At 37.5% G+C, this 25,677-nt stretch overlaps 1 protein-coding gene across 1 annotated transcript in view; it reads right to left on the reverse strand.

Moving 5' to 3' along the window:
- Positions 1-25,677, reverse strand: part of LOC114506931 (ATP-binding cassette sub-family A member 3-like) — a 309,809-nt gene that overhangs the window by 269,481 nt on the left and 14,651 nt on the right. The window contains exons 3-4 of the mRNA XM_028524874.2: positions 20,349-20,476; positions 18,582-18,729 (exon numbers count right to left, since the gene is read on the reverse strand). Coding sequence (XP_028380675.1) covers positions 18,582-18,729; positions 20,349-20,476 — 276 coding nt within the window. The remainder of the gene's footprint in view (positions 1-18,581; positions 18,730-20,348; positions 20,477-25,677) is intronic.

A 25,677-nucleotide genomic window follows, 5' to 3' on the forward strand; every position in this document is an offset into this window, starting at 1 on the left:
CTATGTACACTATCATGTCATCTGCGAACAGTGACAGTTTTGTTTCCTCCTTTCCGATTTGGATGCCTTTTATTTCTTTTTCTTGTCTGATTGCTGTGGCTAGAACTTCCAGTACTATATTGAATAGAAGTGGTGAAAGTGGACATCCTTGTCTTGTTCCTGTTCTTAGTGGAAAAGATTTTAATTTTTGCCCATTGAGTATAATGTTGGCTGTAGGTTTCTCATATATGGCCTTTATTATGTTGAGGAATGCTCCCTCTATTCCCACTTTACTGAGTGTTTTTATCATAAATGGGTGCTGTACCTTATCAAATGCTTTTTCTGCATCTATTGATATGATCATGTGGTTTTTGTCTTTGCTTTTGTTTATGTGATGTATTACATTTACTGATTTGCGAATATTGTACCATCCTTGCATCCCTGGAATGAATCCCACTTGGTCATGGTGTATGATCTTCTTAATGTACTGTTGGATGCGGTTTGCCAGTATCTTGTTGAGGATTTTAGCGTCAATGTTCATTAGCGATATTGGCCTGTAGTTTTCTCTCTTTGTTGTGTCTTTATCTGGTTTTGGAATTAAGATGATGTTGGCCTCATAAAAAGAGTTTGGGAGTCTTCCATCTTTTTGGATTTTTGAAATAGTCTGTGAAGGATAGGTGTTAGTTCTTCCTTAAATGCTTTGTAGAATTCTCCTGTGAAACCATCTGGTCCAGGGCTTTTGTGTGTTGGGAGTTTTTTGATTACTGCTTCAATTTCTTTTGCTGTTATTGGATTGTTCAGGCTTTCTGCTTCCATTTTGTTAAGTTTTGGGAGGTTATATTTTTCTAGAAATTTGTCCATTTCATCTAGGTTTTCAAATTTCTTGGCATACAGCTCTTTGTGGTAATTTGTTACAATCCTTTGTATTTCTGTGGTATCTGTTGTACTCTCCTCTTTCATTTCTGATTGTGTTTATTTGGGTTTTCTCTCTTTTTTTCTTCATGAGTCTGCTTAAAGGCTTCTCGATTTTGTTTATCTTTTCAAAGAACCAACTCTTGGATTCATTGATCTTTAGAATTGTGCTTTTAGTCTCTGTGTCATTTAATTCTGCTCTGATCTTGGTTATTTCCTTCCTTCTGCTTGCTCTGGGCTGTCTTTGTTGTTGTTCCTCGAGTTCTTGTAGACGTAGGGTTAGGTTGTTTGTTTGAAATGTTTCTAACTTTTTTAGGTGGGCCTGTATCGCTATGATCTTCCCTCTCAGGACTGCCTTGGCTGTGTCCCGTAAGTTTTGGGTTGTTGTGAGTTCGTTTTCATTTGTTTCCAAAAACCGTTTGATTTCTTCCCTAATATCATTCTTGACCCATTCATTGTTTAATAGCATGCTGTTTAATCTCCATGAATTTGAGTGTTTTGGGTTTTTTTCCTTGTGGTCGGTTTCTAGTTTCAGTCCCTTGTGATCCGAGAAATTGCTTGGTATGATTTCAATGTTTTTGAAATTGCTGAGGCTTGTTTTGTGTCCTATCATGTGGTCAATGTTTGAAAATGTTCCATGTACATTTGAAAAAAATGTGTATTTAGCTTCTTTGGGATGGAGGGTTCTGTAAATATCGGTAAAGCCCAGTTCGTCTAGTGTATTGTTCAATGCCTCAGTATCTTTGCTGATATTTTGTTTGGAAGATCTGTCCATTTTTGATAGAGGGGTGTTAAAATCCCCCACAATAATTGTGTTGCTGTCCATATCTTTCTTGAAGTCCTCTAAGATTTTCTTTATGTATTTGGGTGCTCCTATGTTGGGTGCATATATATTTACAATATTTATGTCTTCTTGGTGAATTCTTCCCTTGAGTATTATGAAATGACCTTCTGGGTCTATCTTTATGGACCTTTTTTGGAAGTCTATTTTGTCAGATATGAGTATTGCTACCCCGGCTTTTTTTTCCTGTCCATTTGCTTGGAAAATTTGTTTCCAGCCCTTCACTTTCAACCTGTGCAGATCTTTTATCCTGAGGTGGGTCTCTTGTAGACAGCATATGTGTGGGTCATGTTTTCTTATCCAATCAGCTATTCTATGTCTTTTGATTGGAGCGTTAATCCATTTACATTTAAGGTTATTATTGATAGGTACTTATTCATTGCCTTTTATGTAGGTGTGATCCTCTCTGACTCTCTCTTTTCCTTTTTTTCCTTAAAGCAGTCCCTTCAGCATCTCTTGCAGAGCTGGTTTAGTGGAGGTGTATTCTTTTAGACTTCTTTTGTCTGAGAAGTTTCTTATTTGGCCTTCTATCTTGATTGAGAGCCTTGCTGGGTAAAGTAGTCGTGGTTGCGGGCCTCTGGTTCTCATTACTTGGATTATTTCTTGCCATTCTCTTCTGGCTTGGAGTGTTTCCATTGAGAAGTCAGCTGTTAGCCTTATTGGGGCCCCCTTGTATGTTACTTCCTGTTTCTCCCTTGCTGCCTTTAAGATTCTCTCTTTGTCTTGAAATTTTGCCATTTTAATTACGATGTGTCTTGAGGTGGGCCTCTTTGGGTTCCTCTTGTTTGGGACTCTCTGTGTTTCCTGTATTTGTGTGACTTTTTGTCTCATCAAATTAGGGAAGTTTTCCATCATCACTTGTTCAGCTAGGTTTTCTACCCCTTGTTCTTCTTCTTCTCCTTCTGGTATTCCTATTATACGGATATTATTACGTTTCATATTGTCTTGCATTTCTCTTAATCCCTCTTCATTTTTTCTGAGCCTCTTTTCCTTTTCTTGCTCTTTCTGGGTGTTTTCTTCTATTTTGTCCTCTAGCTCGCTGATCCGATCTTCTGCTTCATCGATCCTGCTTTTCATTCCTTCTACTGTGTTCTTCAGTTCAGAAATTGTATTCTTCATTTCCTCTTGGCCCTTGTTGAGAGTTTCTATTTCCTTTTTTATGCTGATGTAGTTTTCGTTGAGTTCATTGTAGCTTCCCTGTAGTTTCTCGTGGCTCATTGTGAGCTCATTGAGCTTCCTGACAATCACTGCTTTGAATTCAATATCTGATAGTTGAATTGCCTCTGTTTCATTCAGCATTCTTTTTGAGGCTTCCTCCTTTCCTTTCATTTGGGGATTATTTCTTTGTCTTCCCATTGTTTGTGGGACTCTTCTTTTTTGCCTCAGCTTCTTATATTGATCTGTTCTGGCTCCCTGGGTTTATGATGTGAACTTCTTTAGTAAAGTAGCAGTGAGTTTCAGTGGTGCTGTTTCCTTGACCCCCCACGCTCGCTGGTCTTGGGCTGTCGTTTAAGTTGGCTTTGTGTTTGCCTTTGGGTTTTGATTGTTGTTGAGTCTTTCTTTGGTGGTTCCTTCCCACCAGCTGGTTAAATGTGGGTCACTCTGTCCACCACCTTCTGTATTTTGCTGTGCTGGTGAGGGCAGGTTGTGTTGAAGCAGGATCTTTTGTGTGTACAAGGTTTAAAGAAATCTTGTTCAGTTGTTTGTATTGGGTACTGTCTCTACTGTTTAGTTGTATTTCCAGATAAGTCCTGGATTGAGGTTTGTGTGGTTACTACTCCCTCCTTCACCTTCTTCTGCTGCTATCTGTTAGTGGTTCCTTTGTTGTTGGGTTTCCTCTTCCAGTGGGTATCCTGGTGTTCACCTCCTCCACCTATTCTTGTTGTAGCACTCCCCTTAGGATCTGTTCTTTGTTCTTTCGGAGCTGCCACAATCCTTGGTCCTCTGTTTTCAAAAATGCTGAAATATGTTGGTTGCTTGCCTTTCTACTCCATAGATTGGTCAGGATTTTCTCCCCTGAGCAGAGGAAAGCCAAATCTGCTCCTTCCTACTCCGACGCCATCTTCAAATTGGGAAGAATTTTTATCCTAACATATCTGAGTCTCTGAATCAATAATGTTAAAATATCTCATCTTTTGTTTAGATATCTTAAAATTTTCTTTCAGAAATATTTTGTTGCTATGGTGTAGATTTTTTATTTATTTTTGTACACATCCTTTGTATCTTGGAATTTTACTAAATTGGCCCATTATTTGTAGTACTTTTTGTGGCTTTCTTTAGAATTATCTGCACACGTAATTCTATCAAGTACAGAGGAAAATATTTACTCCTTGCTTTTCCAAAATATACACTTAAATTTTCTTTTCCTGGTACAGGCTATGGCTTTTTGTAATATGCTGAATAGAATTGATGAGAGTGAACATCTTTGCATCAATCCTGATAATAGGGGGAAAATATAGTATTTTACCAAATAGCTAAAAATGTTTCACATGTACTTTATTGGAGTAGGAATATTCACTTTTATTGTTATTTTGGTTTGAAGAGGCTTGTTTTGTCTTTTTAAAATATTTTTATTTTTAATTGTTGTTCAAGTACAGCTATCTCTGTTTCCCCCCACCACACCTCCACATGCCAGTCATTCCCAATTCCCACCCTTGATCCTTCCTTCCCTTGGTTTTGTCTATGTGTCCTTTATACATTTTCCTTGAAGACTCTTCCTCTTCTTACCCCATTATCATCCTCCCACCTCTCCTTTGGTTGCTGTCAGTTTGTTCTTTATTTCAATGTCTCTGGTTATATTTTGCTTGCTGGTAGGTTTGGTTGATTGGGTTCCACTTATAGGTGAGATCATATGATATTGTCTTTCACCACCTGGCTTAATTCACCTAGCATAATGCTCTCCAGTTCAGGCCAAACTTTGGCAAAGGGTAGGAGATCCTTCTTTCTTTTAGCTGCATAGTATTCTGTGGTGTAAATGTACCACAGTTATTTGATCCACTCATTTACTGATTGGCACTAAGGTTGCTTCCAACACTTGGCCACTGAAAAGTAATAGCCAAATTGTGCTGCTATGAAATTGGGATTCATAGATTGTTTTGAATTGGTGTCTTGGGATTCTTAGCGTTTAATTCCAGCATGGAATTCCTGGGTCAAAAGGTAGTTCCATTTAAAAAAAATTTTTTAGGAAATTTTATACTATTTTCCACAGTGGCTGCACCACTCTGCATTCCCATTAACAGTGTACTAGGGTCCCTTTTCTCCACAACCTCACCAGCACTTATTGTTTGTGGATTAGTTTATGATGGCTGTTCTGACTGGTGTGAAGTGGTACCTCATTGTGGTTTTAATTTGCATCTCTCTGATGGCTAGTGATGCTGAGAATCTTTTCAAATATCTCTGGGCACTCTATATTTCCTCCTTGGACAAGTGTCTGTTCAGATCCTTTGCCCATTTTTTAAACTGGATTGTTTGTCTTCCTGGGTGGAGTCATTGGGTTCTTGATATGTCTTGGAGAGCAGACCTTTACATAAAGTGTCAAATATACATCCCCACACAGTTGATTCCTTTTACATTTTGCTGATGTTTCCTTTAGCCATGCAGAAACTCTCTATTTTGATGAAGTCCCATTTGTTTGTATTTCCCTTTATGTCCCTTGCTCTTGGGGACATATCAGTGAAAACATTGCTACATAGAATATCTGAGATTTTCCTGCCTATGTTCTCCTCAAGAACTTTTATGGTGTGATGACATATTTAAGTCTTTTATCCATTTTTGAATTTATTCTGGTGTATCATGTAAAAGTTGATGATTGAGTTTCATTTTTTTGCATCTAGTGTCCAGATCTCCCAACACCATATGTCCAGATCTTCAACAAAGAGGCTATTTTTGCTCCATTTTATTCTTCCTCCCCCTTTGTCAAATGTTAATTGACCATGGAGACTTGGGTTTACCTCTGAGTTCTCTATTCTGTTCTATTGATTTATGTGTCTGTTCTTATGCTGGTACCAGACTGTTTTGACTATAGTGGCCCTGTAATATAGTTTGATGTCAGATATTATGATCCCTCCTACTTGGTTTTTCTTTTACAAAATTGCTGCAGCTATTCAGGGTAATTATGATTCCATATACATTTCTGTAATGTTTGTTCTATATCTGACTAAATATGACTTTGGTGGTTTAATAGGGATTGGGTGGAATCTTGCTTTGAGTAGTATGGCCGTTTTGAAGATGTTAATTCTTCCAATCCATGAGCATGGTAGATGCTTCCATTTGTTTGTGTCTCCCTTAATTTCTTTCTTCAGTGTTGTGTAGTTTCCTGAGTATAGGTCTTTTACTTCCTTGGTTAGGTTTATTCCTTGGTAATTTATTTTTCATGTTGCTATAGGAAATAGGATTTTTTTCCTGATTTCTGATATTTCATTATTGGTGTACTGAAATATCTTTGATTTCTGAATATTGACTTTGTATCCACTATTTTGCCAAATTCATTTATTAGGTTGAGTAGTTTTTTGGTGGAGTTTATAGGATTTTCTATGGACACTGTCATGTCATCTGCAAGCAATGACAGTTATTTCTTTTTCTTGTCTGATAACTCTAGCTAGGACTTCCAATTCTATGTTGAATAGAAGTGGTGAAAGTGGACAACCTTGTCTTCTTCCTGATCTTAGTGGGAAAGCTTTTAGATTTTTCTGTTGAGTTTGACATTGCTATAAGTTTCTTATATGTGGCCTTCACTATGTTGAAGTATGCTTCCTCTACTCCCACTTTGCTGAGTGTTTTGTCATAAATGGGTGTTGTACCTTATCAAATACATGCTTTGCCCACATGTATTGATATAATGATGTGGTTTTTGTCTTTCCTTTGTTTAGATGATGTATTACATTTATTGATTTATGAATATTGTACCATCCTAACATACCTAGGATGAATCTCCTTTGATCATGGTGTATGATATTTTCAATGTATTGCTGGATGCAGTTTGCCAACATTTTGTTGAGGATTTTAGCATCTATGTTGATCAGCGATACTGGCCTGTAGTTTTCTTTCTTTGTTGTGTCTTTACCTGTTTTGGGGATTAGGATGATGGCTGCCTCATAAAAAGTTTACTAATCTTCCCCATCATGGATTTTTTGGAATAGTCTGTGAAGGATAGGGGTTAGCTCTTCCTTAAATATTTATAAAATTCTCTTGTGAAACTCTCCGGACCAGAGCTTTGGTGTGCCTGGAGTTTTTTGACTACTACTTCAATTTCACCAGCTATTATCAGTCTGTTCAGGCTTTCTACTTCTTCATTCAGTTATGAAAAGTTGTATGTTTCTAGAAATTTGTCAGTTTCACCCAGGTTTTTAACTCCTTGGCATATAATTGTTCATAGTAATTTCTTACAATCCTTTGTATTTTTTGTGTCAGTTGTAATCTCTCCTATTTCATTTTTGTTTTTATTTATTTGGGTCCTCTCTCTTTTTTTCTTGATGTTACTAGTTAAAGACTTCTCAGTTTTATCTTTGCACAGAACCAGTATCTGAATTTATTGATCCTTTGAATTATTCTTTTAGTCTTTATGTTATTTAATTCTGCTATCATCTTGATTATTTTCTTCTTTCTACTCACTCTGGCCTTACTTTCTTATTGTTTCTCCAGTTCTTGTAGAAATAGGGTTAGGTTGTTCATTTTAAATGTTTCTATCATTTTTAGGTCTGTATCACCATGAACTTCTTTCTGAGGCTTGCCTTCACTGTGTCCCATAAGTTTGGGATTATTGTGAATTAATTTTCACTTGTTTCCAGAAACTTTTTGACTTCTTATTTGATCTCATTCTTAACCCATTCATTGTTTAACAGCATGCTATTTAGTCTCCATGAATTTGAGTGTTTTTGAGTTTTTTCCTTAGATTGGTTTCTAGTTTCAAGTCCTTGGGGTCTGAGAACATGTTTGATATGATATCAATTTTCTTGAATTTTTTGAGGCTTGTTTTGTTTCCTATCACATGATCTGTCTTTGAAAATGTTTCATGTGCTTTTTTTTAAAAAATGTGTATTTTGCTTCTTTGGGATGAAAGGTTCTATATACACCAGTTAAGTCCATTTGATTTAATGTGTCATTCCATTTCAGAATATCTTCGTTGATATTTTTTTCAGAAGGTCTATCCATTGTTGACAGTGGGGTGTTACAATCCTCTATGGTAATTATGTTGCCAATGGTACCTCTATGGTACCCAAGCTCCAAGTAGTCTCCCACTGATTTGAACAAACAAAGGGTATTTTTAAAAAGATATTTTTAAAGGCAACCAGGAAAGAACACACTATTTATTATAGTATGTGTTGGGTGTGCTAATGGTATTATGTTGTTACAAGTCCATGTCTTTCATAGAGACCTACTGAAGTATGTATGAGTGGAATGACATGATACCAGGAATTTACTTTCAAAACCACCAACAAAACAAAGTGGAACTGGGAAGATGAGAAGAAGCCGGGTGGCAGCAGTGTGCTCACTGCTGAAGCCGGGTGACAGATATACCGGGGTGACATAAATACCTCTATGGTATTTAATTGAGAGCCTTGCTGGGTAGAGCAGTCTTGGTTGCATGCCTTTACTTTTCATTACTTGGGATATTTCTTTCCATTTCCTTCTGGCTTGGAGCATTTCTGTTGATAAATCTGGTGTTAGTCTTATGCGGCTGACCTGTATGTTACTTCCTGTTTTTCCCTTGCTGCATTTAAGATTCTCTCTTTGTCTTGGAATTTTGCCATTTTAATTATGATGTGTCTTGGAGTGGACCTATTTGGGCTCCTCTTGATTACAACCCTCTGTACTTCCTGGACTTGTTGACTTTTTCTCTCATCAAATAAGGGAAGTTTTCCACCCTTTCTTTTCCATACAGGTTTTCTACCCCTTGCTCCTATTCTTATCCTTCTGGTATCCCTATTATATAGATATTATTACATTTCATGCTCTCCTGCAGTTCCATTAACCCCTCTTTGTTCTTTTTCATTCTTCTTTTTTCTTTTCTCCCTCTTTCTGTCAGATTTTTTCTACCTTGTCCTCCAGGTCACTGATTCAATCCTCTGCTTCATCTAGCGTGCTTTTGATTCCTTCTACTATGTTCTTCAATTCAGAAATTGTAATATTCATTTCATCTTGGCTCTTGTTGATTGTTTCTATGCCCTTTTTCATGTTGATATGTTTTATAGTAAGTTCTTCATAGCTCCCCTGTAGTTTCTGGTAATTCTCACAGAGCCCATTAATCTTTCTTATAAACATTGTTGCGAACTCAATATATGATAGTTGACTTGCTTCTATTTCATTTAGCACTCTTTCTGAGGATTCCTCCTTTCTTTTTCATTGGGGGTTGTTTCTTCATCATCCCATTATTTGTTAGACACTTACTGTTTGGTCCTCCTTCTTAAATTGATCTCTTTTGACTTTGTGGTGTGAATTTCTATGGTAGGAGTCCTGTGATATTCAGTGGTGCAGTCTTCTTGATCACCTTAACTTAATGCTCTTGGGATGCCCTTTATGCTATTTATGTTGACTTTATGGATATAATTGTGTTTAGGTTGTTGTTGAATTATTCTTTGGTGGGTTCTCCCTCCAGCTGGTTGACTCTGCCCACCACATCTTATATACTGTTATGCAGGTGCTACCAGGGCAAAACCACAATGCCCTGGAACCAAACCCACACCTGAGAAAAACAACTCCTCCCTGAAATCCCACTATTAACAGAAAATGAACCATTATTGATACAGGAGTAAAGAGATTAAGACCTTTGTAAGAAAGGAGAGTGAATATAAGATGTCCCTCTGAAAGAAACATGATTTTGAGAGATAGAAGGTGGAGCACTAACAAGAGTTGGGAGTCAGAGCAATATTACATCATGAATAAAAAACACAATGGAGAAGGTGAAATATGCACAAATTTGATGGATATGAAATTAATGTTAAAAAGCTAGGCAGGAAAGAAAATTTCACAAATCATGGAAAAGACAATAGTGGATTTCATCTTGGTAGCCTCTAGTATTTACCACTCTTTTTTATTTCTAGATCTGCCTTTTGTGATATCATATGTTGACCCTGTCTGACCTTTGACAGCCTGTTCGAGACTTCCAGTGACCCAATGTATGTAGCAGTCTCCTTCAGTTGTTACTCTAGTCACTATGTACTCAGTAGTCAGGCTTAAGCAACAAAGAGTGGGGAAGAATCCTTCCTGGAATCTATTGTTTCCCCTCAGACTGCTGCAGCTCAGAGGGGAGTGGTCTGCCTGACCAGGATGGCTTCTGCTGTATGGGGGATGACTCAGCATCAGGATTCCAGTGGCTACTCTCTTAGTTCTCTCCCCAAAGCCTCCACATCCCCAGTCTCTCCTCAGGCATCTCTAGTCCCCTCTGCTCCCAATTTGACAGGGACCTGCTGTCTGTGGCTGACTCCTTTGGTTGTTAATATAGTCAATCTGTACTCAGCAGTCAGGCTTAAGTACCACAGAGCCATGGTGGAGTCCTACCTGGGGTTGGGGTTGTTTCTCCTCAGGCTTCTGCCACTTGGTCTGCCTGAGCATGATGGTTGCTGCCATATGGTGGGGGTGACTCAGCACTGGGATCCTGGAACCTACTGTGTTGGTTCTCTCCCCAAAGCCTCTGTCCCCAGTCTCTCCTCAGGTGTCTCCAGCCCACTCTGCTCCTAACTTTGCTGGAGCCCAGAGTAAGTGGTTGCCAGTGAAAATTTGTACATAGGCCCTTTAAACAGCTTTTTGTGTCTCTAGCTGCCTGTCTGTGGCAGAGAGAAACTTTGCTGCTTTTTGCCACTGTTTTGGGTTCTGATGCTCTAGGCTGGAGATGCCAGCTTAGGGTTTAGACCCCACTCTTCCCAGGGGGATCCAACCTGATGTGGCCACCTATGGGTGCCCAGCCAGCCTTCTTGAGTCTTCACTGTACTCCCTACCAGTAAGGTTGTGCTGAAGCTGTTTCTTTTGTCTGTTTGAGGTTATAAGGCTTCTCTCTCACTATTGCTCAGTTGTTTGTCCTGCGTGATTTCTCCACAATTTAGTAGTAATTCCAGATTGGTCCTGGGAGGAGGTTAGTATTACTTTCATTCACTCCTCCACCTTCTTGACAAATCACAATATTCAATTTATACAAACTTATTTGGATTTCACCAGTTTTTCTCTAATGTAATTTGTTTCTGTTTCACTTGCAATCCGGGACACTATATTGATTTTAGTTTTCATAGTTCCATATGCTCCTCTGAGCTGTGAATGTTTATCACTCTTTCTGTGCTTTTCATGACCTTAAGAGTTTTGAAGAATACTTATCAGATATTTTGAATAATGTTCCACAATTTCAGTTTGTCTGATGTGTTTTCATTAATAGACTAGAGTTATAAGCTTTAGGGAAGGATACCACAGAGGTGAAGTGCTTTTTCATCATATTATATCAGGGAATATTTGATATCAAAATGACATCACTAGTGATGTTAAACTTCATCGCTTGGTTGAAGTGGTATTTGCCAGTTTTCTCTATCATTAATTTATGATTTTCCCATTCCTACAGTCTATTCTTTGGAAACAAATCATTAAGTGTGGCCCACACTCAAGAAGAGAGTAAATAAAGTACATATCCTTAAGGGAACAGGATCTGCATATATTATTTGGAATTCTTCTGTAAGGCACATTTGTCCATTCCTATTAATTTATTTATTCAATAATTTATTATATCAATATGGAATCATTGAGATTTACTTTAGCCTTTGGATTATAATCAATTGGTCATTTTTTTTGGTTTTACTGAGATGTAATAAACACTAAGTAAATGTAAGGTGTTTATATATTGATTTGATACCTATAATGCAAAATGATTACCACCATAGCATTGTCTAACACCTACATCTGTTATGTAACTGACATTCCTTTTTTTCTGGTGGTAACATTGAAGATTTACTCTCTTAGGATCTTTCAAGCATATAATACAGTATTATTAGGTATTAATTACCATGCTGTACCTTAGATTCCCAGGATTTGTTGATCTTACATTGGAAACTTGCACCATTTGACTTATATGTCCCCATTTCCCCTACAACCCAGTCCCTGGTAATCACCACTTTATTTTGTTTTTGAGTTTTGCTTTTATAGATTCTACGTATAAGTGATATCATACAGTATCTGCCCTTTTTTCTACTTAGTTTACTTATCATAATGCCCTCACAGATCATCCAACTTGAGTTTCTGGACTCTGGTGACACAAATATTAGATCACATAACATTGCAGTATTATTCATGGTGACCAAGACATGGAGGCAACCTATGTTTTCTTCAATAGAGAGAATTGGATATAGATATGTAGTACATATACACAATTTAATACTACTCAGCTATTTGTGGCAACATGCATGTACCTTTAGAATATGCTAAGTGAAGTAAGTCAGAAAAAGTTAAGAAGCATATGATATCACTTACATGTATGGTATAAAACTGAAAGAAACAAATGAGCAAAGAAGAAAAACAAAAACTCATAGACACAGACAAACAGTGTGGTGGTTACCACAAGGAAGGTGGATGGGGGTAGTAATAGGTAAAGGAGATCAAATATATGGTAAAAGAAAAAGATTTTACTTTGGGTAGTGGGCATACATTGTAATTACAGATCATGTATCATAGAAATGCACGTCTGAAAACTATATGATCTCATTAAACAATGTCACCCCAATAGACTAAATTTTAAACAAAGAAACAAAAAATGTCTTTAGTAATTCATTCTCAGTATACTTTACAAAAGTGTTGGTCTATGAAGGCTTGAATATTAAAAACAAAGCAAAACATGGACCTTAGCAGAGGAGCACTGCCTTAAAGAACAGTTGGTTTCATTGGGACCTATGCTGTTTCTAAGCATAGGTTTTCCATGCAGCTATCCAAGGATGCTTGAGGGAAATTCAGTGCACTAGCTGTTGACACAGAATGCATCTGTTTACCTCCCAACTCCAATGTTTATGAGCACAATTTACATGATTTCTCTGAGACTCAGATACTTTACCAACAAAATTGATGTAATCAAACATATCTCATAGTTCTTTGGAATCAGAGGAAATATTAAAAATTTTTACCTACTACTAATTGGAGAAAAAATTACTTAGGATAAAATAAATATTATTTAATAATTATCTTATTTTTTAGTGGGGGTCGCAAGATAGCAGTAGAGTAGGAGAACATGTTGCATACCTCCTCCCAGAATCAAATTGTAAATAAAACTTAAGAGGGGAACACTCACCTGAAATAAACCAAAGACTACCTGAAAAATAGATTTTAAACTAAAATGGGGAAAAACAATCTCAGTAGGATGGGTAGGGACATGAATGGTGATGGCCCTATTCACACAGGTGGTGGACCAGGGTTGAAAAACAACTGTGGGAGTTTCCCTTGAATGGAGAGAAGCCAGGACCACACACCAGGCTCTCAAACACAGAACACCAATGCCAGGATCAGCCAACCATATAGCCTCTGGTGGTGAGAGGCAGTGGGATTTTGTCTGCTGGAGACAAAGCCACTATTTTTTTAATATAGGTATATTAGTTTTTTTTTTAAAAAAAGATTTTATATATCACTTTTTAGAGAGGGAAAGGAGGGAGAAAGAGAGAGAGAGAAACATCAATGTGCAGTTGCTGGGGGCCATGGCCTGTAACCCAGGCATGTGCCCTGACTGAGAATCAAACCTGCAATGCTTTGGTTTGCAGCCCGTGCTCAATCCACTGAGCTATGCCAGCCAGGGCTAAAGCTGCTATTTTTTAATGGGTCCAAAGAGCAGGTTTATTTTCACAACCACTCACCTTGGGCTCTAGCAAAAGGAGAGCAGTACAGATTGGAGTCAGGTGAGAAGAGTCTGGAATGAGAGACCTTTGGGCGAGATGAGGGGGAGTGGTTGTGGGTATTTCTGTGCTGGGATATGCCTGATCTCGCAGCAGCCATCTTGCTTACCCCATTCTCTGGAATCTCACTTGCCCCATTCTACATCTCTCTTTCTTTGTCTTTTGTTTTGTTTGGGGATTTTTGCTTTTTTTTCTTTTCTTCCATCCTACTGCTTAACCTCTGCTGAAGAGACAGCAGCCTATGCAGATACAGGAAGTGCCAGAAACTGATTTTAAGGTGCTGCCATTCCATACGTTTCCCTGGGAAACAGACTGGTGCTTCCCACTCATAGGAGAGCCATAGAAACATCCTCCAGGTTTCCAGCTGACCCAAAACCTGAGCTCTGGAGGCCCCACCCACTAGCCTACTAGGGACTCCATCCCGCTCTGTCTGGGAAATTATCCTGGACTAGTGGCTTGGGGGTGGGGAAACACATTCACTGTCTTTCCTAGTGTCTAAAAGGCATCTCCAATGGAGGATCTAGGAGTCCCAACCCCCTGATTCTGCCAGAAGCCCTCTCAAAAACAGTCGGGTCTGCAACTAGTTTAAGACTGACAGTAGACTGGCAGGCAGAGACAGGCAGAGACATGCAGAGGCAGATCCTGTGGTGACTTGGGACATTTGCTGATTCACCTGTGGACCCAGTGCTAATAAAAGCCAGGCTTTTAGAGCAGCTTGGCCCATCCTGGTTGCAACCAAGTCTGGAGGTATCATCCACGAACTGTAGATCCCTTGTAGCTTTGAGCAGGCTGCCAAAGGCTAGACATAGACAGCACCTGACATTGGCTTACAATAGCCTCAGACAACATTAAAGCCATATCCAAAGGGAGAGTCCAGCAGACAAGCACTAAACTGTGCTGAGATGAATTCCACTTTTTTAAAAATATTTTTTTCTTTTTCATAGCCTTTTTATTTTTTCTCTTTCTTCTATTTTTGTTGCTGTATTTTTCCTTTCATATCTTTTATTTTACTCTTACCTTTGGTTACTCCATTGTTCCCTTCTTCCTTCTGTTTCCTACTTTTGTTATCCTTTCTCTTTCTTTGTCCTATTTTCTTCTTCCTATTCATTACCCATATTAATTCTTTTCCTATTCTACTCTCATAATGACTTTTCTTTCCTTTCATCTTTTCTTATTCTTTTTTCCTTTCTCTACTATTTCATTTCTCGTTCCAGTTTTATTTTACTTCACCCTTTAGTTGTGGATTTTGCTGTTGTTTTTGGAGGGATTTTTTTTGTTTTGTTTTGCTTTGCTTTGTTCTGTCAGTACGTGTACAGCAACATACAAGATGTGGTGGGGGTTGAGCCTCTCAGCCAGCCAGCCAGCTGGAGGGGAGATCCCACCAAAAAACAGGCCAACAACAGTCAGGACCCAAATACAACAGAAGAGTCCTCATAACCCACACTAAGGAGGTTCCTAGAGTAGCCAGCTGAGATCAAGGAAGATGCCCCACTGGGTCCCACAGGACTCCTAACACATAAGGCCACCCCACAAAGATAGGGAGTCAAAGTAGATCTATCTGAAACATAGAAATGAAAAGATACAGCTAAAATAGAAAGACAAAGAAACAACCTCCAAACAATAGAAAATGAGGAGTTTCCCCCACACAAAAAAAGAGCTAAGTGAAATTGAGAAGAACAAATTATCAGACATAGATTTCAAGCAATGGTTCTAAGGCTGCTCAATGAACTCAATGAAAACTATCTGAGCAGGAAAAAGGACATAGAAACTATGAATAAGGATCAGCTGGAAATGAAGAATGATATATCTGAAATGAAGAATATGCTAGAAGGAATTAAAAACAGGTTAGACAAAGCAGAGGATGTAATTAACGAATTGGAAGACAAGGTAGAAAAAAAAAAAACACCCTGTCAGAGCAACAAAATGAAGAAAGACTTAAAAAGAGTGAGTACAGTTTAAGGGAGCTTTGGGACAACATTAAATGTAATAGTATTTGCATCGTAGGGATATCAGAAGGAGAAGAAAGGGAGCAGGTTATAGAAAACCTATTGGAAGATATAAATGACAGAAAACTTCCCTAACCTAGTGAAGTAAATAATAACTGTTTTTTAGTATTGCTGTGTAAATTAAGGTTATATTAAGGATAAGACTTTATGGAAACAAGTAGATAACTGAATGATAAAAATAGGGCTTAGGTGCTTTAATCAATTATTTTATTAACATGTTCTAATTTTATGTCATGCACACGTTCAATTGTGTTGGTACACATACAAGGATTTTTAGCTTCAAGTGCAGAAGGCTGAATTAATCATACTCCTCAGTTCATGACCCAATGATTTAGTTATGCCCCTTAACCCTCTTGTTTATTTATTCTTTTATATTATTTTTCCCCGTGCCCCTGTCTCCTTTCTATTGGCAGCACTCCTAATGTATTTGGCAAGTATCCTTCTGCTTGTATGTGTTCTTATAAAACATAAAAGCATTCTGTTTGAATATATTTCAACTTGTGTAAATTAATTTGAGTTATAAACTTTATTTTATCAGGTCTTTGTTTTTTTTAAAAAGATTTTATTTATTTTTAGGAAAAAGGGGAGGAAGAGAGAGAGGGAGAGAAACATCAATCAGTTGCCTCTTGTGTGCCCCCTACCAGGGACCTGGCCCACAAACCCAGGCATGTGCCCTGATCAGAAATTGAATCAGTGACCTTTAGGTTCGTGGGACAATGCCAAACCCACTGAGCCACATCAGTCAAGACTTCAGTTCTGTGTTTTTAAGATGCTACTATGCATACAACTAGTCCAATCTTTCTAGTCAGTTGCCCTGATTGCCTCTTACTCCTTGGCACCACAAACAACACTATCAGAAATATTCTTATGGATGCATAAAAGAATTTTTTAGTGTTTGGACTCATGAACACATTTTTAATTTGGTTATTGCTATAGTCTGAATGTTTGTGTCCATCCAAAATTCATATGTTGAAATCCTAACCTCAAAGGTGATTGTATTAGTAGAAGGGACATTTAGGAGATGGTTAAGTCATGAGACTAGAGCCCTCATGGATAGATTTAGTGCTCTTCCAGTAGAGTAACAAAAGGGAATAGGCTATGAACCAGGATGGGGGTCATCATCACAATATGACTGTAACAGGGTACAGCCAAGAGGGGAGGCCCAAATAGGGATTTGTAATAAGGTCTAGAAGAGCTTGGAGATAATTGGCTCCACACCACAGAGCCACACATGCCCAGAATGCTGGCAGCTGTGGTCAATTGTGAGAGGAGCTGGAATGCAGCTGCAGAGGAAGATTGGCACTGGGATTTAAACGGAGGCACGGCAGCCATTGGGGGTGTTTCTTTTAGGGACCATGTGTCTGTTTAGGACCACACAGCTTTGGTGTCTTGGTTGGGACCGTGTGGCTTGGGTGAGAGTCAGGACCATGAGGCTTTGGAAGTGTTCCCCTTTGCCACGTGGAGGGTGCCAGGAGGACTGTGTGCATTTGTGGGGAACTTTAGTTTGTGTTATTTCAAATAAATAATAAATTCCTTTCCTTTTCACTGATCTCTGGTATTAAGAGACATCTTTACTCAGGCGGCGGGCAAAATGAACCCAGTAGGTGGGGAGGAAACCCTAGAGAAAAAGGGGGAAGTCTTTTTTTATCATTCAGCCTGCCCCCGCCTCTACTCTGTTCTGTAACATGACCATGCTGGTGCCTTGATCTTGGGATTCCCAGTCTCCAGAACTATTAGAAATAAATTTCTGTTATTTACAAACTTTCCACTTGTGGTATTTTGTTATAACAGTCAAATAGACTAAGCCAGCCATGACCAGACTCCTCCCAAGAATGTCCTTCTTTCTATCATTTGGGTTTCCACATATCACATCCCTGGAAACTCTTATCATTATCAAGCTTTCTAAGTTTTTCTACAGTTTAACTCTTATAAAGTAGTACCTTATGCTAAATTGATAATAAAGGAACATAAGCTGAAAAAGACATGATTCTCCTTTAAATTCTATGACTGAAAAATATTCAAAATATTTTTAAAGAAACTAATAATAATATGCAACATGATCCTGTCCCCCTAACACAACAAATGTTTTCCTATTTAGAGATCTATCCTAATTTTGTGTGGATGAATATGCAGTTTATATAACTATAATCTCAAAATAGAGTTTGTTTTTTAAAGACTGCATAATTATCTGTCAAGTTATATTTTAAACTTTTATTATTCATTTACCATATTTAAGATGTAGGCAATTTCAATTTTTAAAAAGATTTTATTTACCTTTAGAAACAGAGGAAGGGAGGGAAAAAGAGAGAGAGAAACATTGATGTGCAACAGAAACATCTATTGGTTGCCCCTCACACACTCCCAACTGGGAACCTGGTCCGCAACCCGGACATGTGCCCTGACCAGGAATCAGACTGGTGACCTTTCACTTTATGGGACAAGACTCAACCCACTGAACCACATCTGTCAGGGCAATTATTTCATTTTTTTAAGAACTATGTTAAATTGGTTACAGCTTGTTTTTCTTGTTAAATAATGTCCTCATGGTAAATATGCATTATTATTTGCAAAAGCAAAGCTCCACATTAAAGAGTTTTTAATGGTAGTCTGTGTAGTAAATTTTAAATTACCATAGCTATATTAAAAACTGTTCATCAGCCCAACAGAATACTATACCATACCAGTACGATTATTTAGTCTGTGTCAGCACTTAGAAATGTATATAGTAAGTCATTAAAGTCAAAGTTTCACAAGTAAATGTACATGAAAATATAAGGATATACAATGATAATAATTAGGAAAGGAATAATATATTGTTCCAATGTGTAGAACTTTTCATATGAGTTTCCGAACACTTAAAATTTTAAATAAAAAATGATCACTACCATAGTAAGATAAAAATATTTTAAACAAAATTTTCAGAAATATGCATATAAATATGTGATGGTTCTTACCATAAAACTAAGATTATTAAAGTGTAGTTAAAGATATGCTCACCAGGACTCCCCCCATTTGAGTCGTATTCATTTCTGGGTCCCATCGAAGGGGATTCTGGAAAGAGAGCATCTGTTTCCCAGCCTCTGAGTCGGAAAAAACTCACATAATTGTTCCTCTGGAAACTACTAAAACGCAGATAATATTTTACCTACAAGTAGCAATTGGAAACAAGCATTATCTATAAAAAGATAATTAAGCAGAATGAGAAACAAAAAGAAAGTTAACATACATTTGTGAATATGTGATTGTAAGGCAGACTGATAAGCAGCACTAAAGTTGATCCTGAACAGCAGAAATTGAGAGCACAACTCGCCATGAGACTACTATGGACCTTGGATACGGTTTGCAGATGTATTTTTTCCTAACTAACTGATATATACACTAAAATGAGATGTACTAAAAGATGTTATTAGCTTCTCTTCCTATGGTATCAGACAAGTGTTTTGTGAAGAAAATCTTCCTCTCCTAAAAGCAATTGTTAACATAAGAATCCTACCTGAGGATAGAAGAAGAATGTATTAAAATGTAATTGTGGAGTGTTAGATAATGTACTTTTTAAATAAAAGAAAACACTAATTCTAGAGAACTGTGTAAACTTCAATGTAGGTCACGATGGGCCTAAATAACTACATGACAATAGTCCAGCAGCTGCTGAAAGTGACAAGGGTCATGCCAGAGGAGTCAGTAAAATTAGAAGGAACAAACAGATTCATATAAATCAAGGTAAATATTCATATGGTCAATTATCAAGACCAGGGTTTTAAGAACTTATTACATGTTGAAGGATTAGGACATAGCCCCTACTAAAAAGGAGCATGAATTCTAATTGAAGGGGAGCAAGTGTGGTTAGAAGAGATACCATACAGCTAGTCACAGTAGCAATCTTAAGGGTAAGAGTAATAAGCCAAGTGAGAGGAGCAGGGTAATGGAGATGATAGACAGAAGAGGTGAAATTTATATGTGCACCAAAACATTTTGACAAAGCTCTATGTAAGCTGTTAAGCCCACATCAGTATCAGCCTATGTTTCAGTCACTTGAAAAGAGTTCACATCTATGAAAGGAGTTGAGGGAGTGATGGGACAGAATGAAAAGATCCCTACAACCCTACTTACAACCCAGTGGTTTTCCTTACTTTTTAATTCTGTGGACAACCATCTGTATCTTAAATGCAGAATTTTGGTTCCATGCATACTTTACTTATTTCCTCAGCACCAGAAATACTAAGTTCAAAGGACTGTCCTTGCCTCTTCTTGGGAACTGTTATCAACATCCTCTTCAGTGTCTACATGTGTCCAATTCTAATCCAGCCTAGCTAAGCCTTAGCACTATTTTCTAGAGTTAGCTTTAGAAATGATGAGATTTATTCCAAAGAATGAGGAAAGTGTTCTGGTTGTGTTCTATGCTAGTGAAGCTGCATCTGCTTTATTTCATCGGGTCTCTTTACCTAGAAAATGTGCACTATTTCACCATCATGTGCAGAGCTGGGGACAGTGGCCATATCAGATACAGCAGAAAATGTTTCCTATGATTCTCACTTATAAGTAGAAGACCTGGTAGGTGTGAATTCAATTCTTTCTGCATCAGCATAAAGCACTGGTAAATGGGCACTGAAGTGATTTAGATTTGCTGTGCTCTGCTATGTATAAGAAGTATGATCCTGGGCAAGTCACAGCCTCCCCACTTATAAAATACAATAGTGATACCTCCATTAAATCTCTGGAAACTAGAAGTTACAACTATGAGATTTCTACATAAATCTTTCTTACCTTCAGTGGCAGGGGATCATCACTATTTTTGAACTCGTGGTCAAAAACAAAAGCAACCATCACTCTTTCAGAGTTATTCTCTTGCTTAACATAATCTTCAAAATCTCTTTCTGAAGAAAAGCCTTGAACTTGTAGAGAGAGAAAAATCTAATGTGTGAGCTGACCACATAAAGGCAAAGTGTCTGACAGCCCTTCCTATGTTTCAAATGGAATAACACTACATGGATGAAAAGCTACCAAAATATAATATGTTTCAAAACACTGTTGCTGAAACATTGGCATAACAAACTAACAGATATTTGGAGTGCATAAAAATTTTTAGGAGTTTTAAAAGTTTTATCACAAGCTTAGAATATAATTACTCATTATAATAACTGCTCATTAGAGAAAGGCTAAGGAATGGAGATGCTTTACATTGTGTTTTGAAATTTCCACCTTGAAGGGAAATAAGAACAAAATTGATCTATACAATCTATTTAAAGGCCCATACCATGGGAATATCCTATATCTAAATTAAAAAGCCTCAGAAACAGAAAAGCACTTTATAGTTTTAATATTAGAGGAAATTAAGTTTCAATATTTGAAGTGATCCATCAATGAATTTAGCATAAATTAAACTTAACTTAATTGAATTTTTCTTTTTTTTTAATGTGCATCATTTGTAGATCTAAGACAAAATATTAATATTTAATCGTTTAAATATATGTGAGTTTTTATACATTACACATTTTCTTAGGAGTGAACATGTTGTTTTTTTCTTAAATTGTCAGATTTGCTCAATAGGAGCCTATAACATGTTTTTGATGTAAATAGAATAACAAAGGCTTCAACAGTTCATATGTGCATGTAAAGTTCCATGCATTCTTAAGTACATTTTATTGGTTATGCTATTACAGTTTTCCCATTTTTTTCACCCCTCCATCCCTGCTCTTCCATGCACCCCCATGCGCTCTAGCATTCTCCCCTTAGTTCATATCCATGGGTTGTACACACACATTCTTATATGTATAAGTACATGTAAGTTTCCTATACCAGTCTTAACCTCTCCCGGTCTATCTTATCCTTACCAATTATGCTTCTTATTTCTTGTACCTTCCCCCTACTATTCTTCCCCTCCCCCACCTCACTGAAAACCCTCCATGTGATCTCCATTTCTCTGGTTCTGTTCCTGTTCTAGTTGCTTGCTTAATTTCTCTTGTTGTTTTTTAGGTTCAGTTGTTGATAGCTATGAGTTTGTTGTCATTTTATTGTTCATATATTCTTATCTTCTTCTATTTCTTAGATAAGCCCCTTTAACTTTTCATATAATAAGGATTTGGTAATGATAAACTCCTTTAATTTTACCTTACCTGGGAAGTGCTTTATATGCCCTTCCATTTTAAATGTTAGCTTTGCTGGATAGAGCAAACTTGGATGTAGGTCCTTGCCTTTCATGACTTCAAATACTTCTTTCCAGCCCTTTCTTGCCTGTAAGGTTTCTTTTGAAAAAACAGTCTTATGGGCACTCCTTTGTATATAACTCTCTCCTTTCCTCTTGATGCTTTTAAGGTTCTCTCTTTATCTTTAATCTTGGGTGATTTAATTATGATGTGTCTTGGTGTGTTCCTCCTTGGGTTTAATTTCTTTGGGACTCTTTGGGCTCCCTGGATTTCCTGGAAGTCTGTTTCCTTTGCTAGATTGGGAAAGTTTTCCTTCATTATTTGTTCAGATAACTTTTCAGTTTCTTGCTTTTTCTCTTCTCCTTCTGGCACCACTATGATTTGGATGTTAGGGTGCTTAAAGCTGTCTCAGAAGTTCCTAAGCCTCTCATTTTTTAAAAATTCTTATTTCTTCATTCTGTTCCAGTTGTATATTTATTTTTTCCTTTTGTTCCAAATCATTGATTTGAGTCCCAGTTTCTTTACCTGCACTGTTGGTTCCCTGTATGTTTTGCTTTATTTCACTTTGGGTAGCCTCCATTTGTTCCTTCACTTTTTTATGGTAAAGCAATTTTTAAATATATTTTACTGATCATGCTATTACAGTTGTCCCATTTTTCTCCCCTTTATTCTCCTCTGCCCTCCACCCTCCACCCACATGCATTTCCTTCCTTAGTTCATGTCCATGGGTCGTACATATAAGTTCTTTGTCTTCTACACTTCCTATGCTATTCTTAAGCTCCCCTGTCTGTTTTCTACTTACCATTTCTGCTATTTATTCTCTGTATCTTTTCCTCCATTCTCTCCCTTCCACTCCCTGCTGATAACCATCTATGTGATCTCCACTTCCATGATTCTGTTCCTGTTCTAGTTGTTTGTTTAGTTTGTTTGTTTCTTTCTGCTGCATAGTATTTCACTGTGTACAGTAGTTTTTTGATCCACTCATTTACTGATGGGCACTTAGGTTGCTTTCTGCACTTGGCTATTGTAAATCCTGCTGCTATGAACATTGGGGTGCATAGGCTCTTTTGAATTAGTGTTTCAGGATTCTTAGGGTATGATCCCAGCAGTGGAATTGCCAGGTCAAAATGTAGTTCTATTTTTAGCTTTTTGAGGAAGTTCCATAGTGTTTTACACAGTGGCTGCACCACTCTGCATTCCCACCAACATTGTACTAGGGTTCCCTTTCCTCCACAGCCTCATCAGCACTTACTGTTTATTGATTTGTTTATAATGGCCATTCTGATATTTAAAGATTTTATTACTTTATTTTTAGAGAGAGGGAAGGGAGGGAGAAAGAGAGATACAGTTATATCAATGTGTGGTTGTCTCTTATGGGCCCCATGCCTGAGACCTGGCCAGCAACCCAGGCAGGTACCCTGACTGGGAATCAAACCAGTGACCCTCTGATTTGCAGGCTGTCACTTAATCCACTGAGCCACACCAGCCAGGGAGGTTGCCCTTTAATTTTGTTGACTGTTGCCTTTGTTGTGCAGAAGTCTTTTAGCTTGACATAGCCCAATGTGCTTATTTTTGCTTTTGTTGTCCATATTACATATCCAAAGACACTTTCTGGTGTTATAGCCAGAAATCATTGCTATGTAACTTTTTTCTATACTTAATTCTATAAGTTCTACAGTCTCACACTTAAGTCTCTAATTCATTTTGAATTGATTTTTGTGTGTGATATAAGGGTCCAGTTTCATTCTATTGTATATAGATGTCCATTTTCACCAATAAAATTTACTGAATATACTATCCTTGCACCATGGTGTATTCTTTGCACACTTGTCAAAGATTAGTTGATTGTGTGTACTGTAAATGGGTTAATTCCTTGTCTCTCTTTTCTGCTCCATTGATATATGTATCTGCTTTTATGCCAGTATCATGCTGCTCTTCTTACTAGAGCTTTGTAAGCTCTAGTAAGAAGCTTACAAAGAAGCTTATAGTTTATGGTTTTTATAGCATAGTTTGAAGTGAGGAAGTAAGTACAATGTCTCCAGTTTTGATTTACTTGCTCAAGATTGCCTTGGTTATTGAAGGTCTTTGTGGTTCAAAAAAAGTTTTAGAATTGGGGTTTTTTTTTTTTGGCTTTAATAAAGAACATCATCGGAGTTGAGAAGTACAGACTAGTAGTTACAAAAGAGTCCTGGGATGTAAAGTACAGCATAGGAAATGTAGTCAATAATATTGTAATAATTATGTATGGTGCCAGTTGGGCACTGGAAATATCCAGAGAAACATATATAATTGTCTAACCATTATACTGTATACCTGAAACTAATACAAAAATATTAAATGTAAGAAAATAAAGGAAATATCCAAAAGAAAGAAGAATGTCATTGGGATTTTGAGGGGGATTGCACTGAACATGTAGGTCATGTTTGGTACTTTGGACACTTTAAAATTATTAGTTCCATTATAAAGTGTCTTAGAGAAGGTCTTTTTGCAATGGGGTAGTAGGGTGATGTATTAGATTCATGAACTTGGATGTCCAAATCTCTTCCAAAATTAAGAAGTTCTAAGCTATTATTTCTTTTTTAAAACTGAGATATAATTGACATAACATTATATTAGTTCCAGGTGTACAACACAATTCAATATTTGTATACACCACAATAAGTCTAGTTAACACCTGTCACCTTACATACACAGATTTTTTGTTGTGACATGAATTTTATGATCTACTTTTAGCAACTTGCAAATATACAATAATTTTTTATTGTTGTTCAACTACAGTTGTCTCCATTTTCACCCCACCATGCCCCTTGTCCCACCCTTGAACCTACCCCATTTGTTCATGTGTCCATTATACACATTTCTTGATGGCCCTTCCCCTATTTTTCCTATTATCCTTCTCCCCCACCCTCTCTGGTTACTGTCAGTTTGTTCTTTATTTCAAATTCTCTGGTTATATTTCGCTTGCTTGTTTGTTTTGTTGATTAGGTTCTACTTATAGGTGACATCATGTATTTGTCTTTAACAGTCTGGCTTGTTTCACTTAGCACGATGCGCTTGAGATCCATCAGTGCTCTTGCAAAGGGTAGGAACTCCTTTCTTTCTGCTGTGTAGTATTCCATTATGTAAATGTACCACAGTTTTTTGATCCACTCATTTACTGATGGGCACCTAGGTTGCTTCCAGCACTTGGCTACTGTAAGTTGTGCTGCTAGGAACATTGGGGTGCACAGGTTCTTTTGAATTGGTGTTTCAGGATTCTTAGGGTATAATCCCAAGAGTGATATTGCTGGGTCAAATGCAGTTCCATTTTTAGTTTTCTGAGGAAATTCCATATTGTTTTCCACAGTGGCTGCACCAGTCTGCATCCCCACTAACAGTGCACTAGGGTTTCCTTTTCTCCACAACCTCTCCAACACTGATGTTTGCTGATTTGTTTATGATAGCCCTTCCCACCTGTGTGAAGAGGTATCTCATTGTGGTTTTAATTTGTATCTCTCTGATGGTTAGTGATGCTGAGCATCTATTCATATATGTCCCTGGGCCCTCTGTATGTCCTCCTTAGAGAAGTGTCTGTCTGTTCAAGTCCTTTGCCCATTTTTTAATTGGGCTGTTTGTCTTCCTACAGTGGAGTTGTGTGAGTTCTTCATATATTTTGAAGATCAAACCCTAGTCTGAGGTATTATTTGCACATATATTCCCATAAGGTTGAGGTTCCCCTTTCATTTTGCTGATGTTTTCTTTAGTCATGCAGAGCTTTTTATTTTGATGAACTCTCATTTGTTTATGTTTTCCTTTATGTCCCTTGCTCTAGGGGACACATTGGTGAAAGTATTGTTGCATGGAATATCTGAGATTTTCCTGCCTATGTTCTCCTCTAAGATTTTTATGATGTCATGTCTTATATTTAAGTCTTTTATCCACCTTAAAATTATTTTTGTGTATGGTGCAAG

The sequence above is a fragment of the Phyllostomus discolor genome, chromosome 3 (genome assembly GCF_004126475.2).
Source record: "Phyllostomus discolor isolate MPI-MPIP mPhyDis1 chromosome 3, mPhyDis1.pri.v3, whole genome shotgun sequence".
In the NCBI taxonomy this organism is placed as follows: Eukaryota; Metazoa; Chordata; class Mammalia; order Chiroptera; family Phyllostomidae; genus Phyllostomus; species Phyllostomus discolor.